Source organism: Rhinolophus sinicus, linkage group LG03, assembly GCF_036562045.2.
Source record: "Rhinolophus sinicus isolate RSC01 linkage group LG03, ASM3656204v1, whole genome shotgun sequence".
NCBI classification, from domain to species: domain Eukaryota; kingdom Metazoa; phylum Chordata; class Mammalia; order Chiroptera; family Rhinolophidae; genus Rhinolophus; species Rhinolophus sinicus.
The window spans coordinates 176,400,972-176,419,871 of NC_133753.1; the positions used below are offsets into that span (position 1 = coordinate 176,400,972).

The window sequence follows — 18,900 nt, forward strand, 5'->3', positions numbered from 1 at the left end:
AAGCAGTTCTGGAAGTCCTCTTTCATGAGTGTTTTTAATTGCACTGTTATGGCTGCCTCGATGTCCTGAATCGATTCAAAACATTTACCTTTCATGGTCCTTTTGACTTTGGGTAAGAGCCAGAAGTCACACAGTACTAGATCCAGTGAATAAGGTGGATGAGGATACACCATAATGTTTTGACAGAAATTGCTGTACCAGATATGACGTGTGACATGGAGAATTGCCATGATGAAGGAACAAGTAAAGACACTCACGAAAGAGGACTTCCAGAACTGCTTTAGAAAGTGGCAAGAAATGATGGGATAAGTGTATTTAAAGTGAGGGAGAGTATTTTGAGGGGGATTAATGGCAATGTGTCTTTTACTGTAATAATTTTATTTATATGTAAACGCTCACCATATCTTTTGATCACACCTTATAAAGGAGATATGCCTTCTACATTCCAAAATGGTAACGAGGAGAGCACAGACTCTGGAGGAGTCGTCTCTGGGTTTGACTTCTTGCTCATTTAGACACCACTACATTTTGGGCAGCTATAATAGCCTCAGTTGCTCATCTTTAAAAGAGGGAGAGAGATGAGTTTTACCTCATGAGAATTGGTTTGAGAATTAAATGACATAATGCATGTAAAGTACTTAGCATCATTCCTGGCATACTTTAAGGGCTCAGTGACAACTTTTATTGCTCTTATTACTGCCTAATTTAAGACAACAGGTCACATTAATTAGACAATTCAGAAGCTCAATAATACATCATCAATGGCTCAATACAGTACAAACATTATTATTTAAAGGTAATCCAATGCTCAGAGAGCAAATATTTGACACTGTCCTTAAATTCAGATACAGGCCCACCCTTAGGGCCAGATAAGCTATAACACTCCCACCAGAAACACATATAATCAAACATAGTTGATTTCTATAGCCCATTTCAGTGGGAGAAATAAAAACTAAACATAGCATCACAGCATTTCTGGCCAAGTTTTGCCAGCAAACGAATAAAGAAATGTTTGGATTTTGGAATTGTAGAAAAGAGGCGGTAGACCTGTCCATTCTATGGCCTTCATCCTTCTTTACGAGAAGAGCAAAGGTCTAACCTGCATTGTCAACCACATTTAAAATGCCAAGCAAATTCACTTTCATTTGAGAGAGAGAAAAACAGCTGCTGATGCCTGGGAACTGGCTTGGCCCCATCAGGCCTTGATCTTTCTAGGAGCTGGGCCAGCACTCAGGGGTAGGCCTTGGCCTTCTCCTGCTCAACATAATCAATTTCACAGCACACCAACACCAGACAAGGCCACTCTTTGACCCTCATAGAGCAAGATGAAAAAAAAAATCCTTCTGTAATTATGCTTGTGCTCAGACGAAAAATGGTATTGTCCAAAACACAGAAGTGACTAAACATCTCCTGATACTGGCCACTACTGAGTAGTTGCAAGGTCTTCCTGGATAAGATGTATTGAGATGCCCAATCATAGAGATGCCTATGCCCTACGCTTCTTGATAAGATCCAACTCAGAGCAAAGCACTGCTTCCTTGAACCCTCCTCAAACAACACCCTCAGTTCCCCATGGTATGTGTTCTCTACTGTCGGCAACAAGTCAATAAACCCAACTTTGTTTAACTACAGGTGTATCCTGTGGCCTTTGGCGGGAGCACATTGACAATTTCTTTTCCTCCAGTATAAGAATAGGATGACCAGTCTCCTTTGAAGACTTACTTTATCAAAATTCTCAAGCTGTACTATTTGAAACACAATCTCTGTATTATTGTAACCTTCTCTAATGGTTTAAAATTTGGATGACATTCTTTTCTTAGGACTTCATATCTTAAAATTTTGACACTGATTTACATAACAGCCTTCTGCTCTTAGATTTGCTGTCTCAATTTCTAGTCAATGGAAGCCAAGTTTTAATCAAGGAAAATTCTCCTGAGCTAGCCAGAAAATATCAAAATCTGTTATATTACATGAGAATCAATATATTTCCTAATGACCCCGAGGGATGAAGTATGAGAAAATGTGTGGTTTAATGACGCCAAGTTAAAAGAGGAATGAATTAAAAGTCAGCAGACCCAGAATCTACTGCTAACTTGTACTACCTAGCTGTATAAGCCTCAAAAAATCTCTAAATCTATTAGGTTGGTGCAAAAGTAATTGCGGTTTTTGCAATTATTTTTAACCTTTTAAACCGCAATTACATTTGCACCAACCTAATATCTGATTTAATGACCTCATATGCCAAAGAAGAATTAGACGTCAAGATTCTTTTTCAAATCAAAAGCTATACGATTCTATGATATGGTAAGGTCACAGCTCACCACAATATATTACAAAATGCATATAAATGAATACTCGATAGAATATTTTAATATCTCTATTTTTAAAATAAAATTTGATACTTTTGAAAAGGTCTTAACATAAGACCTAATCAATGAAATATAGTTAATGCACAAGGGGACCCAAATAAAGAATGCCCCTGAAATTTGGGACAAATAATAGAAAAGATCACTCTCTAAAACAAAAACTACTAAGAATTAATATAATAGAACAAAATTAGTCACCTATGGAAACCAACTTATACAAAAAATAATTAACAAGGAACATAGACGATCTGTTAAAATTCATAATTCATCTTTTTAAATATTTTATACATCATGTAAACTATAATCTCTGGATGTGTTAATTAACATTATTCAGAATAGAGATTTGCTGTAACAAAAGAAAAATACACAATATTGTAATATCAGAAGCTTTTGTACTAGTACTAACACTGGAAAATAGCATCAAACAGTATGGTTTATCCAGGAATTGCTGGAAGAGGAGGAGGAGGAAGGAATCTTATAGAATCTAATCTAATCTAATCTAATCTAATCTAATCTAAGTCACAGCTATGTAGATATAATATCTCTAGAGCAGGTAACTAAAACACATCAAATATTAGCTTGATTTGAGAGTTATTTTAAAATGTCTAATTTCTAATTGTCAATGAGCAATATGATTTATAAATTTGATCTTCTCTTGAGTGGACCAGCCCATTAAGATGGTGTATAGTGTTCAATTGCCAGTATAGGTTATTCTGCTATCCTTTTCCTCATGATGAATTGGTACCCTGGTTTGTAAAATCAGCAAAATGTAATTTCAGTTAGTATGAAACGATTCCTAAGAACTTGCTTAAAGTAATAAAACAGCTTCTGAAATCACAAAGCTGAAAATCAAAGTATCCAGCACGACCTTCTCGAGATGAACAAATCCATAAGGTTCAGCCTAAACAATACTCTCCTTTTGCCTCACTCATAGACTTTCATGTAGTAAACAATTATTTACTAAGTGCCATTATGTGACAGGCACTCTACTAGGCACTAAAGTGAAACAAAGACAAATAGTCGAAATAATATTTACTGAGTATCTTGATACAGTAGACGTCAGGCACTGTGGTATATATTTTCCATTTGCAATCTCATTTAATACCCTCCCAAATATATAGCAATTCTTATTCTTACCTTTCAGTGTATAAAATTGGGACCTAGAAATTATTATTTCTACTGTGAATACTACACAATTTCCAACACAGCCACGCCCAGAATCCAAAAGAACACGGACCATCTTGTACATCCATCTTTGCAAAGAATCTGATTGGTTCAGTACATGGATTTAGAAGGCTTCTACTCATTTATGGAGCTGTTCAGTAATTTATGGAGATATGCTGAGGCTAGTTTCTTCTTATGGTGAATTCATAAGTTTTATAAAACAGAGGCAAAACTTATTCTTGAAAATAACAAGAGTTCTTAATGAATTTTACAACAAATCCTTTAATGACATTAAGGTATTATTTTTCATTACAAAATAATTTCATTACAAAAATAATTGCTTGAATTTCAGATGTCATTTTGTTGACAAAAATAATTGCTTGAATTTCAGATGTCATTTTGTGTGGAGTAATTGTTTGCATTCTAAGCCATCTCATTAACATATACATCTAAGCATTATTTTCCAGGGTCAATGGTCTGGTTAATGAGCTAACTGAAGATCCTTAACTTTGGTAGCATAGACTTGAATCTTCATACATTGAGACTAATCAAGTCTCTGGTGACTCCAGAAACCTCCTTCCATTAAGTGGAAGGAGATTATTTTCAATTGATCATTGGCATTCATTTGCTCTACCGCTGATATTCAGGGTAATCCAGGCAACACAAAATTCAATGTAATATGCTTTATCCCAATTGACTTCTGCTTTGCAGAATTATCCAGAAATCAATTGGCTTTAGCTGCCTCTCCAATGACTGAACCAATCAGCCTCATCAAGGCAGCAAATGCACTCCCTTAGCATTCTCATCCTGTTTTCTTTGTTCCAGCAAACAACATAGAGATGGAATCACTTCTAAACAAACATTAACAAATGCACCTTTGGCACTTAATCATTTAGGAGTTAGGTTACGTCCTGTAAAGTTATAACATGCCTCGGTGGTTGAATTTCTGTACTTCTTGTGATTTCAAATTGAACAATAATCCTTATAAAAGGAGCTCACATGAATACAATTGGAAGAGCTGCATTTAAAAAAGTATATTCTCTAAGTATAAATTCTAGTATAACAATATAGTGCCCAAGAGCACAACTTCTAGCTGTGTGACCGTGAACAAACCCCCAAGCTCTCCCAGCCCCTTTCAGTCACCTGTACATGTGGGACAATGCCTCTTAGGGATTTCTTGTTTGTTTTTGTTTTGTTTTAGGATTAAATAAGAAAACCTAAGTAAAGGGCTTAGCACAGGGTCTGTGTAAGTGCCTAAGTGCTCAATAAGAGGTAACTTTTATTATTATTATTCTTTCCTTTATAAACTTCGTTTGAAAAAATAACTATGTCACCCCCCATAATACTTAGTTATAAGGTTCTTACTAAAGTTCAACTAAAGTGTTAAACCTCGTTTTCTCCTATTTTGTCATGTGAAGTTTGATGTTTATTGTTTTTTTGTTCGTAATGCTATATTGAATTTTCCTTTCAAATTATGAAGGCAATACAATCAACAAGCCAAATGACACAGATGTATAAAGAAAAGCCACTATCTTCTCCTTCTCCAGAGTAACTGACACCAATACACTGGTTTATATCCTTCCACACTTTTATCTATACTTACACAAAACCACAATAAGAAACTTCACGTATATGTCAATAGTCTAGTATATGTCTCTCCACACATTTCTCTATGCTCATACAAACATATATACGTACGTGTATTCATCTGTTTATTTCTTAGTTGGCATAAAAATGGAATTATACTATTCATAATAAACTATAACTTTTGATTTTTTTCTTCACAAAAATACATGAATATTCTTTAGGTTAAAAGTTATAAAAAATAACTCATCTTTTCTAATAACTACATAACAATTCATAGCATAACTACAGCTCCATTTACCAAAGTATTACACTACTGCAGAATATTCAGATTATTTCCAATTTTTTCTTTTTGCCCCCACAATCCATGTAGCAATAACCATCCTCGTTTCAAATATCCTTACATATCGATGATTTTATTTTTGTATAGTTTCAGATAGTTTCTGAAAAGTGAGATTAAGCATTTATTATATCCCAAGTACTATTCTAAATGCTTTACATTTATTATCTCATGTAATAAGTGAGGTATTATTATTACTCTTGTTTGAATATGATGACATTTAGGTAAATAACTTGCTCTAGCTTACAAGTTAGTAAGTGGTAGATAAGTGATTTCAACCCAGGAAGTCTGGCCTCCAAGTCCTTGCTCTTAACAGAACCCTTATCCAGAATTGGCCAAATTAAATATATGCGAGAAAGAAACAAAAATAAATAAAAGAAAAAAAATGGAAGTTGCCAAATTACTTTCCCCAGAGAATGCACCCACTTAGAGTCCTTCCCTGATGGTTTCTATAAACTATTCAAAGTCTACCATTGTAAATCACAGAACCACAGAACTGACAGCTTATCCAATGCTGGGAACTATCAACTGGCAGTGTGTTTTCTTGGGGCATAGATCCTATCTTGTTTCCAAAGCTAGTGAAGTGTTTTTCCTATAGTCTGAACAGTCTTTTACAATATGGAATCTGGTTACCTTGGGGACTGTCTAGACTTCCCTAAGCAGTTGGAACCAAGAAATAAATCTGCATTTTTAGCGAATGGGATCCAGAATACTGTAGCTGTTTCTGCTAACAGCTTCCACATTTACACTTCAGGAAAGCAGACAGTGGGAATTTTCCATTTATAGCTTATATTGTTAAAACTCTTACTTAAAAAGTCTCCATTCTTTTAATCTTCACAGAACGAAGTAATTCTTCCTGCTCCTCTCATAGACAAAATTTTAAAAACTAATTACAATTATAATGTCATATTACTGTTTTTATGTTTCTCATTAATTTAATTTACTTTTCTCAAACGTGTTTCAATATGTAATAGACTGGGCTCTTGAGTAAAGGGTGTGGTTTATTACTAAACAAGTAAATGATCCAAATTGAACTCAGCAATCTGTAATTGCTTTTCATTGGAAGAGTATAACTTTAGGGCAGGATATGCCCTATGAGCCTCAGAAGCATTTGGCTCCTATGGTGAGAAAAGAATAAGAAAAGAAAAATGCTAAACATAGTCCTGAGGTCGGCATCCATCGTATTTTGGTAGAGAAACAGAGACACAATGGGATGATCACAGAATCCTGGGAAAGAACTGATTGCAATTTCCAGGGAGTGTGTGGGTGGTGGTTTTCTTATGCCTCAAGAAATGCAGCTGGAAGTGTTTCGAAGTGATAATAAACACTTCGCCATTTCAGAAACACTACTGATCTAGTAAATACTATGGATAACCTAAGGTTAGGTTGGCACTACTGTCCCTGTGGTAGCAAGCTGGTATTATGCAAGGATGCTTCTGGGGAAACAGACTGAATTGATTTGGGCTGAAAACCTCTTGCCTTGAGCAAAACCCATCCCATCTGAAAAACAAACTCCTGTTGAAGAAACAACAGAAAGAAGTTGAGATGAAGTACAGTGCTGTGCTGGAATTACTTGATTGTCACAGAAGTTGACGGCATGTAAAATTACCTCTGTGGTTGGGAGATTTAGAGACTTTGGGTGGCAACTTCATGTTTGGGATAAAACCAAGTTAGTGAATAAAGTCAGCTTTGGGCAAGAGTAAACAGTAGTCAGAAATAGCTAATATTTGAAAATTTTGAGCTAAAACTGCTAAAATTTGTAAATGTTAACATATTCTGCAGTAACTCATTTCACACGCACCCTCTTCTGCTGGCAGTTAAGTATGGAAAGTATGTTTGGATCTATTTTATTCTGGAGGAAACGTACTCAGAGAAGGCACTGAAACTTGTCCAGGAGCACATATCTAGGTAGTAGTGCGGTTGCTGGCTTTAAGGCTTCATATTTCATTGGCTTGCCAGCACACCATGCTTCTGAGAATGTGCAAAGGGCAATGTCAGGGCCAGACTGTAGAGCCCAGCAAATTCCTCTCTCCACAGAAGCAAGGGAGCCCTCCCTAAGCCCTCTGATTGCTTAGAACCACACATTAGGTCAGAAACTGCAGGGTTGGACCCACCGGGAGTGGCAGAATGAGGATGGGAGAAGCCCTGCGGTGGCTGGAGTGACCAGGAGGGGAGCCGCTGGACGGGCCTGGGGCGCTGCTGGGCCCCTGAAGTGCCCCACCTGCGCAGCTCGTGCCATCCCCACCACCTTCCTCTAGCCTGTCGCGCCCAAGGCTCCGCTTCCCGCTCTCCCCTAACCACTATCCCCAGGTTGTGTCACTCACTCACGGTCTGGGACACCTTCAACTCTTGATTGAGCCACTGACACAGGATCTCCGACATGGTTCGGCCTGAGCCTTCCACAACAAGCAGGGAAACCAAGCCCACCAGTTCGCGTCTTCCTGTTGCCAAGGGCAACCCGTTGCTAAGGAAGCGTGTCCAGGCCGAAGCTAAAGGACAGGCTAAGAAAGGAAGGCGCCCAGAGCCTAGCGCTGGGGACAGAAAATCGTGGCCTGCCACCTGCTGGCGGGTGTGACTGGAATGTGTGCTAGGTGGGGGTCGGAGCCTGGTAAGGGGCCCGAAAAGGTAGCGAAGAGTGGATGTAAGGAAGGGGCGAGGCTGGGAAAATTATGGACTAGGCAAGGGGTCTGGGATGAGCAGAAAGAAAAAGAGTCTTGATTGAAGGGGAATTTTTTTTCTTCCTGTTTGTGTTTTGAAGAAACCTGTTGAAGATCTCACTCTAAGGCCAGCAGTTTTGTCATTGACTTACAAGTTGTTGGTTTTAATTGCTATGTCTTATGGGCCACCCTAGCAAGGACAGAATGTGTCTTATTCATTTTAGAGTCACAGACTTGGTATCCCACTAGGTGTTCTGTCTTTTAGTCCAGCTTTAGCAAGAATCCTGCTGGGTCAGTTCAGCGAAAATCCCCCACCCTCCATATCTGATCAAATTCCTCATTCCTCAGCCTTGATATGGGATTTGCCTGGCCTGCCTTCAGCAAGAATCCTGTCAAGTCAGTTTAGCCAGAATTCTTCTGACCCCTGATATAATCCCTCTTACTCCTTAGCGATTTTCCATCTACTGACCCCAACCCTAATCCTTGGCAATAAATCCCCACTTCCTGTTGCATTCAAAATTGAGCTCCGACTCTCTCTCCCCTACTGCAAAACCCCCAGTGCAGTAGTGCCTTCAATAAACTGTTCCTTCTCGTTTTTTAACAAGTGCCAGAAAAAATTTCCTTTAACAATTTCTAAAATTTTAGATGGAATAATAGAAAAAAATGATATACATATTATATACCATAATCTTATAGGTGTAAAATAATGTATATATGCATGCCACAAATATAAGTAATTTCTCCCCGAAAAGCCTGGATATGCCAAATTATGATTCTTTTAAACTGTAGGAACAATAACAGTAATGTTCTACTAGAACAAATGCCTATTAAAATTAACCTGAAATTCATCTGTGTCTCTGGATTGGATAAAAGTTTAGGACCAGTTCACTGTTGGCTTTACTTTTAAATCTCCCATCCATGCGTTTCCTGACATCTGGCACAGCAGGCCTGACTACGGTGGGAATTCTGACAGAGATTTATTGACAACAGAATTGGGGCCTGATGCATTTGATATGTCTCACCTTAGAGTTACCCAAATCTGGAAGATTATAAGATTCTAAAAAGCCTCTGTAACTTGGGGAATATATCCTATAAGGCTGTTGGCACTGGAAGCAAATCATCTCTGAAAATGCTTCTAAAGGTAGGATAGGTGCCTAGAAATGGCCTCCGAGGCACTCCTGCTTTTTGTCATCCTAGTAGCATATTTAAATTGATGACTAGTGCTACATTTAGTAAGAGGTTTGAAACTTTAATATCAGTCTGTAGAACCAGAGGAATAGAAATCAATTATTTTCTCGATTGCTCAGAAAATTGCTTTTGGGGAAGGATATAGATGGTGGTGTATCAAACTCCAAAGCTGCACAGGAATAAAATGCCTGCGCTCATAAACCACCTATAGATATGGACTGTTATTCCCATATCAAAGTAGAATATTTCTGTGCCTATATATAGGAATTGTTTGGTTGTTGTTTGTTTCAAAGGGTTGTTTGCAGTGTTTGTCTTTGGAACCCAGCTTCAAACAACGGTCTGTCAAGGTGGTATTTTGGAAAATAAATTTATATACAGATTTTAGATAAATGAAGATATAGACACTTTACAAAATAAAAAGCAAAGTCTTTCATTTCATAAGAAGAGGATAATATTTTTTTTCAGTCTCCAAAGCATCCAACTTGAAAATGACATTAAAATAATGAAAATTTTGAGCTATTACTTAAATAAATGCATTTTACTGTGTGTAGTTTTTTTTTTTTTTCTCTTGAAATTGTTGGTTTAGTTGTTAGTCCAATTTTAACATTAAATCTATTGTCTTCCCGTTAACATCCCAGCTTTGGGTAAAGTTTCTAAAACTGCCCATGTTGGTATTTTGCATTAATATGATATATGGCTTGTTTGTTCCCTTATGTGGAATCAGCTGGGAGAGGAGATGATTAAAGAAATGAACAGTTTCTCATCTGTCCCTGAGATAGCTTCCCTATTGTTTTTTAATTAAAATTCTTAGAATATTTGGCACCTGCGTCCAATTAGAACTACCACAGCAATTTTAAAATTCAATAAAAGTTTTATTTTTAAAAGCATTTCCTGTCATTTCATTATAAATCTTTATTTCTTCTCTGTAAATAGTGAAGAGTAGATTATAAAGAGTTATTTTGAGACTACAAGTTGATTTGAAAAGTCATTCTATGTACTTAAATGGAATACACCTCATTCTTTTTTTTAAAAAAAAGTAACATTTTTCCATAGTGGAATTTTACCCTATCAATAAGCTCAAGCTTTGGAACCCGACACACCTGAGTCTGGATGTCTGCTTTTGATTTGATTAGCTCTTTGACTTTGGAAAAGCTACTTAACTTCTCAGAGCTTCAGTTGCCTTTTGTGTACAATAAGGACATCAATATTCGTTTGACAGTTTTGAGGATTAAATGAGAAACTGCACATGTTAATGCTTGGCTCATACCGTGTTTCCCCGAAAATAAGACCTAGCCAGACAATCAGCTCTTGTGAGTCTTTTGGAGCAAAATTAATATAAGACCCAGTATATTACATTATATTATACTATACTATGATATACTATACTATACTATACTATACTATACTATACTATACTATACTATACTATTATATTACTGGGTCTTATATTATAGTAAAATAAGACTGGGTTTTATATTAATTTTTGCTCCAAAAGACGCAGTAGAGCTGATTGTCCGGCTAGGTCTTACTTTCAGGGAAACAGGGTAATAGACACTTAACAAATGTTTCTTTCCTTTTCTCCTAAGGCTATAGATTTTTTTCCTTGCATTAGATTAGATAAGTTTAGATTAGCATATAACATTTTTAAAAGTTTTTGAGGCAATTATTTCATATCGTGGCTTTGATGTTGTTTATGACCAATTCAATGTTTATACACACATAATCATACATAATCAAATCTTTAAAATAAATCTTATCTGGTCCTTCACTCCATTATATCTTGCATGCATTTCTTCATCTCCCCTCTCATCACCTTAGATCATTCTTTCATTACCTTTCCTCTGCATGTTTTTCAGTGGCCTAGTTCAGTTTACATTCATTAATTCAAATATTTCCAGAAAAACAAATATTTTCCTTAGTGTCCACAAGAACCACCGAAGCTAGGGTGATTCTTCCCCTCCAAGCATCCTGCGCAACCAGTCCAGTTCATATTCCCAAAGCCCTTCTCTATTCCTCAGCTCAGACAAGTTCATGAACTTCACTAGAGCAGTGTTTACCAACGTGGGTCTTGACTTCTTAAATGAATATATAGTTTTTTTAGTGGGTCATGCCATAATTTTTTATAAAGGAAATGGTTGTAGAATAAAATGGAATACAAATTATTAGAGGGCATTTAATACAGGAAGAGTAAATGTGTGGGTTTGGGGGGTTTTGGTTTCATTTTTTGTTTCTTGTTGTTTTCTTTTGTAACATTTCTGGAGCCACTGTCCTGGTGGATAAAGACCCCATGGACGGTCCTTTACAACCTAGCCTCATTTCAGCCTTAACTGTAAGCCACAAATTCACTTTACACAATTTGCTCACATTTATTACTAGGTCCCAACTCCCCCACCTCTACATACTTACTCTGAAAAAAAAAGGCAACTTCCTATGTCAGCCAATCCTGTCTATCCTTCAGGGTCTAGCTCATCAGTCATCCCCTTCACAAAAGCTCCTGCACCCTCCATCTTCCCAACCTCTTCTTCCTTCTTCAAGTTCAAAATAAGTACTTTCTCAGATGCCTAACTTTTACCAACTATCCCACAGCTTAGCCAACAAGTCAGTTTTGCAATCGTCTAATGTATTTCTCAACACTTTCGCAAATCAATGTTGATTTAGGTTCTCAGAAGAGGAGACAACTTTAGCTCTTGTTATTTATGGCAAATAACAATAATGCTGTGAAAGTTTCAAAATTCTTGAAGTCTTTTATACTAAAGCAGATATGACTGTTTCTAATATGTGTCTTATTTTCTAAGCCCATATGATTTGTCTTATATACGGATTGTGTCTTTCTCAGGCAAACATTTAAATTTCCAATCTTAGAGAGCAACCAGATTTGAAGCAAAATTAAGTTAAAAAAACAGAACAAAATAAAACAAAAAACTTGGTACCATACGAAAAAAGGTGAGTCACATGTTCTATAACTATAAGAAAGAGAAAATGAAGTTCATTTATCAGAATTCTTGCTCTAATTTCTTATTTTCCCATACTGAAGTTTTCAGAAAAGCCAAACCACACTTTAATATCATAAATTTAGAGCCTGAAATTCATGTCTTACTTTTTCCTTCCCAAGCAAAAAATTACCATTAGCAATAAACTCTCAGTTTTGCTGACTGTAATCAAATCATTTTTATCGCAACGTTGTACTTGTACAGATAGGCCCCTGTTTTTATCTCTTTCATAGATTATGTTTTACAGCAAACTGGATTTCTATGTGTGCCAAGTTTCACAAATAACTCCACTGCAGTTTTTCTCTAAAAAAATATTTTCCAGAGAATCAGGGTTTTGTTGAATTGACTAACTGCTAAGAGTCATTATCTTCTATATTTATACTCTTGATGGAATCTTTCTTTATTATGCTTCCAATGTTTTATATGTAGATGATGATCCAGCCTGTATATATTTCTGAAAAGTTCTGGTAGATTGATCTTCCTTCACCACACTATTCTTCATACCTTGTAAAACTGCAGTGGTTCCTCATTTCCCATTAAGAGTATATGCCAGGCTTTCCAGACACTCCACAATCTGGTTCTATCCTACTCAGTGAATCTCTAATTTCACACATTCCATCATGAATAACAATATATACTAGTTCCTGAATCTATTCTATCTGGCCAGTTGCACCAAAGCCTACTTTTTAAATCCGATTTCTTTTATAAAATTATCATTAACAATTCTAATTGACAGTTGTTTTTTCATCTCAACTCCAGTGGGGTAAGATGTGTCTGCAGAATCTTGGAATCTGAATACAAGGATTACTTTTCATTTTCACATATCCAGAACCTACCGCAATTTTCACATGCCCAAATCTAGAACTGTCAAAATGCTCACTCAATAAATGCTGTGGCACGAATCCTTGAATGCCAATGGGATTTTTGACATGTACCCCTCATTTTAGTACCTTGTATTACGTTGTATAATTAATTGTTCTTTTGTGTCATGGCTGGGTCCCATTCCTCTGTATTTAGGACATTGATAATCACAAAGGGACATGTGAACATGAGAACTGCTTTCTTCTCATGTTCTGCTTTCAGTTATGGCATGGTGCAATAAAAGGGGTATTACGCTTCCTATCCACTATAATCAATTATAAAGCTAGAAAAACATGTTAAGCAACTTTTTGGGCAGTGGATACATAGTGGACATTCACCTCAGATTTCTTCCTTGGGGAATTTTTCTGACTATGGCTTAACGAAACGGACACCAAACAGAGGGCAAAGATCCCACTGGGTGGAAGAAACAGTGATTGGAATTTGGGCCTGAAGAAGCAGTTGGAATTTGTATGGTAGGATAATAGAGAAGCTATATAGAGAAGGCGCTCTAGAAATTATCTTGGTGTCTCCTTGAATCTGGCCAATACAAGTCTTTCGATGCACAGGGGGATTGGGAACTAATTGGAGATTCTAGATGTTACAGATTTCTAGGAGCAACTGGAGTTCCAACCAGCCAGAGTGGAGAAACCTCTCTAAAGACTCAGAGCATTCAAGGGAAAACCCAGATATAAAAGATGCTTTTTATTGTAAAGCTACTTTAACTGTAAAATAAGGGCTAACAGAACCTAAAAAGAATCTCTAGTAAGATAAAACTGATTATTCAATAATTAACTGCCAACCAGAAGGAAAAAAAAAAAAGCTTAATCTTTAAAGGAAGACAACTTGGATATGAGTCTTCAGTCTCCATGGTGTTTGCAACCCTTCCACACTGGAATACTGGAGAGCTGAAAGGGAGTGTGTGTGTGTGTGTGTGTGTGTGTGTGTGTGTGTGTGTGTGTTTACATGCTGAGGACAAAGTATCAGCAGTTGCCTTTCTACAGACTAAGCCAGTTTCTTCTTTTAGGGCATCACCTATGTTTCTATGCACTCTGAAAGAATAAATATAGTTCGATTTTGGAAGAAATATTTTTAAGTTTTCCGTGGAGGTTACAAACTTTAATAGAATTTCAAGATCTTCTTCTATAGAATCTACAGAATACACATACACAAATTTCACCCAAGAATTCCACGATATACGAGAGAATTGCCCTTAATAAGTCAAATCCTCAAGAAGAAAAAGGTTTCTCAAATTTTGTGACCCCTGGGAGATTGCTGAATTCTTGTAGTACTAATCCAGATGCTTTGAATCATGTTATTTTGAATTGTGTCAGGAAGTCAAATCCAAAGTAAGGTCTATATATGCTCTGGTTACTAACTATTTACATATCATATTCCTACATTTCTCATCTGAGCCTCTGATTAAATTATAAAATCCTCTAAAAGGTTGAGAAGATTGGATCAAGCTGTACCAAAAAGAAATTTAAACACTTAAGCATAAAGTTAACTTTAGTTTCTTTACTTTGTCATCTTGTACTGTTTCTCCAAGTTAATAACAGGTCTTTTGAAGTCTTATTTATTCTAAACCACTCATGGGACAGAGGGGACCTGCGATGGAAGTATAATGAAAATGCATCTATATTTGTTAAGAAACTTTATTTTTTTATGCCTAATTAGTTTTTGGAAAGTGGAACTCAATGTTCAAGTACCATTAATTTGCTATTACCAGATGGAGCTCTTTTTATATTAAATTCCTGCTAGTCTCACCAAATAATTCCTATTAAATATACTTAGAGCATCTTCAAAGACGGCAGGATTTTAACCGCTACCAGGAAATTAATGATTATAATGTATGCTAAAATAGCAACGATGTGATGACCAATAATTATATTAAATTTTATTGTTTTGAATGTACCTTTATTTCATTAGTCAGATAGAATTTGTATTCTGACAAAAGATGCATCAGGACAAGTCTACTGGGTATGAATTTAAATAATTTACCAGTCAAATAATGGAAATAGTCTGTATGCGGAAGTCATATTCAAAGAAGGTTTATATTTGCCTTTCTTTACTAGATACTAGCAATTTCCATAACATATTCTTTCATATGTTTATAAATAAATAAATATATATATATGTGTGTATATATATACATATATATATATATACACACATTAATATGTGCACATGTGTACAAAACATTGCATAAAAAGTGGAAGAGAAGATCACTGTGCTTATTTCTAGTACTGGTTGAAAATACATGTGTTTGGAAGCACAATTGCTTATAAACAGAATAGGCCACCATTATTTGAGAAATCTATATAAAATATAAATACAGTGTCTATCATTTACCTCCAAAGCTGCTTTCCTTTGAGTCTTTAAAGATTTTGGAAATCAGAACCTTCTATTAACATGAAGACCATTGGAGACTTGAGATCAGATTTTACACCTTATTCCACTTACATCTTATCTGTTAATATCTTAAGAGAGATCAGCAAGAATGGGATGCAGGACATCGTAGATGAACTAAGTCTGGTGAAAGAGACAGCAATCCTAGAAATGGAAGGGAGACTGATAAAGGGAAGGTGGAAGTTGACAAACTTTTATTGCACCCAAAATTCACAGAAGGTTAAGTCTAAACTTGAGGATAAAATCTGGAGGCAAGATGTACTACATAAGGAAGAAATCAAAGATGTTCTGAATAAGATATATTAAGATTCCTGGAATTGATACCTGTTTTGCACTATCATGATTGACTCCATGGGGTGTGGGGTGGGAAGGGAACCAAAGAACTTTTTGACAGGGAATGGGCAGAAAAACTCAATGATGAATGATAGAATATACTTTTTCTTCATTATAACCACAAACACAAGAGTGAAATATGAGTCAAAAGAGGTAAAAGTTAGGAACTAGGTGGAGAAAATGCTGTTTCTTTTTTAAAAAGCTTACCCAATTACAATATAATGTTGAGTTGGTGTATTTTTCCTTAGATGCCTTACTAATACTACGGACATAGCTAGTGAGGAAAAACACCAAAGATGGATAATTCAATATGGGTAATTTCCTTTTGGTAAACAAGTTAGTTATATAATCACCATCAGTAGTAGGAAAGACCATGTGACCGGATTCCATTACATAATGTGAATGCTTGCAATCCTCACTGTTGCTTAATGAACGCACCATCTGCCCATGTCTCCTCCAAATCCCCAAAAGTAAATCCATTGCAGTTTTTCAACATTGTAAATAGTTCATTTCACTCTTTTCTTGCTTGTACGATGTTTGATAAGTCTATTGTAGTTCTTATCCATGGTCCTCTATATGTGAGATATTTTTTCCCTCTCTGGCTTTTTCAAGATTTTCTCTTTGTCTTTGGTTTTCTGCATTTTCAATATGATATGCCTAGATGTATGCTTTTTTCTGTTTGTTTTTTTTTTGTGGGTTTTTTTTTTTTTTTTTTTTTTTTTTTTATCTATTCTGCTTGATTCTCTCTGAACTTCCTGGATCTATGATTTAGTGTTTTGTCATCAATTTTGGAAATTTTGTGGTTGTATTTCTTCAAATATTTATTTTTCTCTGTCCACTCTTTCTTCCCCTTTTGGTCTTCCAATTATGTATTGTTTCACCTTTTGAAATTATCCCACAGTTCTTGAATGTTCTGTCCTGTTTTTATAGACCTATCTTAAAGATCACTAATTTTTTCCTTGGCCATGTCCAGTCTACTGATGAGCCCATCAAAAGCATTCTCCATTTCTATTACAGTACTTTTGATTTCTAGCATTTCATTTAGGCTCTTAGAGTTTCTGTCTCTATTTACATGATCCATCTCTTCTTGCATGTTATCTACTTTTTCCATTAGAGCCCTTAGCATATTAATCAGTTATTTTAAATTCCCTGTCTGATAATTCCTATATCTGTATCAGATCTGAGTCTGATGCTTACTTTGTATCTTCCGACTGTTTTTTCTTGCCTATTAGCATGTCTTGTAAGTTTTTGTTGAAAACTAGACATGATGTATTGAGTAATAGAAACTAAATTAAAAGGCCTTGAATGTAAAGTTTTATGTTAACCATTAAGAATTGAGGTATGTTTAATGTTTGCTATAGCTGCAGGTGCCAGAGGTTTCCAATCCCTCTAGTGTCCTTGTGTTTGTGTCCTACTTAGAAAGTCTGTGCAGTGAAGCTCTTTCATCTACAATCCACTGTTATTACACTGGAATTCTGTTAATATGGTGGTAAGGTAATGCTGTGTTTCCCTGAAAATAATACCTACCCCGAAAACAAGCCCCAGTTAAGATCTCAGCCAGACGGACGCATTTAGTACGTTATGATGATGTTCCAGAATAAGATGACATGACTATAATTGAATAAATATAGATTGTTGTACATGAAAAAATAAGATATCCCCTAAAAATATGCCCTAATGCATCTGTTGGAGCAAAAATTAATGAGACCCGATCTCATTTTTGGGGAAACATGGTGAGTAGGGAAGTGTTAAATAATCTAACATTAAATTTCATTTCTTTAGTGGACACGTGTTCCTGCATCTATGACTTACACATGCATTTCTTAGCTTTTTTATTTTCCCTCAGGTAAGACAGGAAGGCTGGGAGCTGGAGTCAGGGAAATGCAGGTAAATACCTTTCTCTGTGGGTAGGGTAAACCTCGGTTAAAGTCTTTTTTCCTGAAGAGTAGGCTATTGTTAAATTGTTAAGAAGAATGCTTTGCCAGAGTCATGAGAGAATCTTCAATGGCTCTTCACAGTAAGAAGCCGGTCAGGTTCCTGGAGATAAAACCAACAAAAGATTGCACCTCTGCTCCCCTCCTCTCCAATACTGTAGCCCCCAGCAGTTTTCCACTCTGAACTAGTTCACACTCAGCCTCCAACAATTCATCAAAGTTACCATTTAAATATTCCTAGAGCTTATGACTCCCAGCAGTTTCTGCTCTAGGTTAGCTTTTCTGGGCTATGATTGGGTATATCTGCCTGTCTTTCCATACATAGGGTTGGTACTTCCCTGTGACCTCACTTTTCTGATGGGTCCAAAAACAGTCACTGACTTTCAGTTTGTTCAGGTTTTTCTTTTTTCCTTCCCCCTCTCCAAGAGTGGGAGTGAAGATTTCCAAGCTCCTTACATGTCAGAGGGAAAACCAGAAGTCCCAGAGTAAACCTAAAAAAAAGAGACCTGATCATGTCACTTACTTGCCTAAACCTGGGCATTTGTTTTTCAGCAGAATAAAAATCTTTTTTTTTTTTTTTTTTTTAAATATAACACTTAAGACCTTATAAATCCCCCAGGCCTAAATCTACCACTCACCTATATCCACCATTGTAACTGTTGTCCCTGACATGTTCTGCCTTTACTATGTCCATCACCTAGAGTGCTTTTCTCTACTTCCCTAATGAGCTATGATATTGAAATCTTGCTTGTTTTTCAATGTGCAGATCAAATGTCAGCTCTTCTATCAACATTTCTTTTGCACCTGTTTTCACTCCACTCAAATTTTATCTTACTCTCTTGCATGTATACATCATTTTATTTGTATATCCATTCTAGCTTTCTACTTCTCTTTCTCTGAAAGGGCTTTGAATCTTTTCAAGCATTCATACAAGTGCTTGGTGGAGCCCCTGGAGTACAGTGTCGTATCAAACGGAAACATTTTCCAATAATTTTTATTGATTCACTGCATCACCTATAAATAAACCTTCTAATTGGTATCCGTGTAATTTATAATATATATTGAAGGCTGGGTTAA

The 18,900-nt window shown here is 36.2% G+C and overlaps 1 protein-coding gene across 1 annotated transcript in view; it reads right to left on the reverse strand.

Moving 5' to 3' along the window:
* Positions 1 to 7,904, reverse strand: part of LOC109450219 (sperm flagellar protein 2) — a 159,206-nt gene extending 151,302 nt beyond the window's left edge. Inside the window, exon 1 of the mRNA XM_074329218.1 lies at positions 7,779 to 7,904. Coding sequence (XP_074185319.1) covers positions 7,779 to 7,836 — 58 coding nt within the window. The 5' untranslated portion in view covers positions 7,837 to 7,904. The remainder of the gene's footprint in view (positions 1 to 7,778) is intronic.
* Positions 7,905 to 18,900: the final 10,996 nt, after the last annotated feature.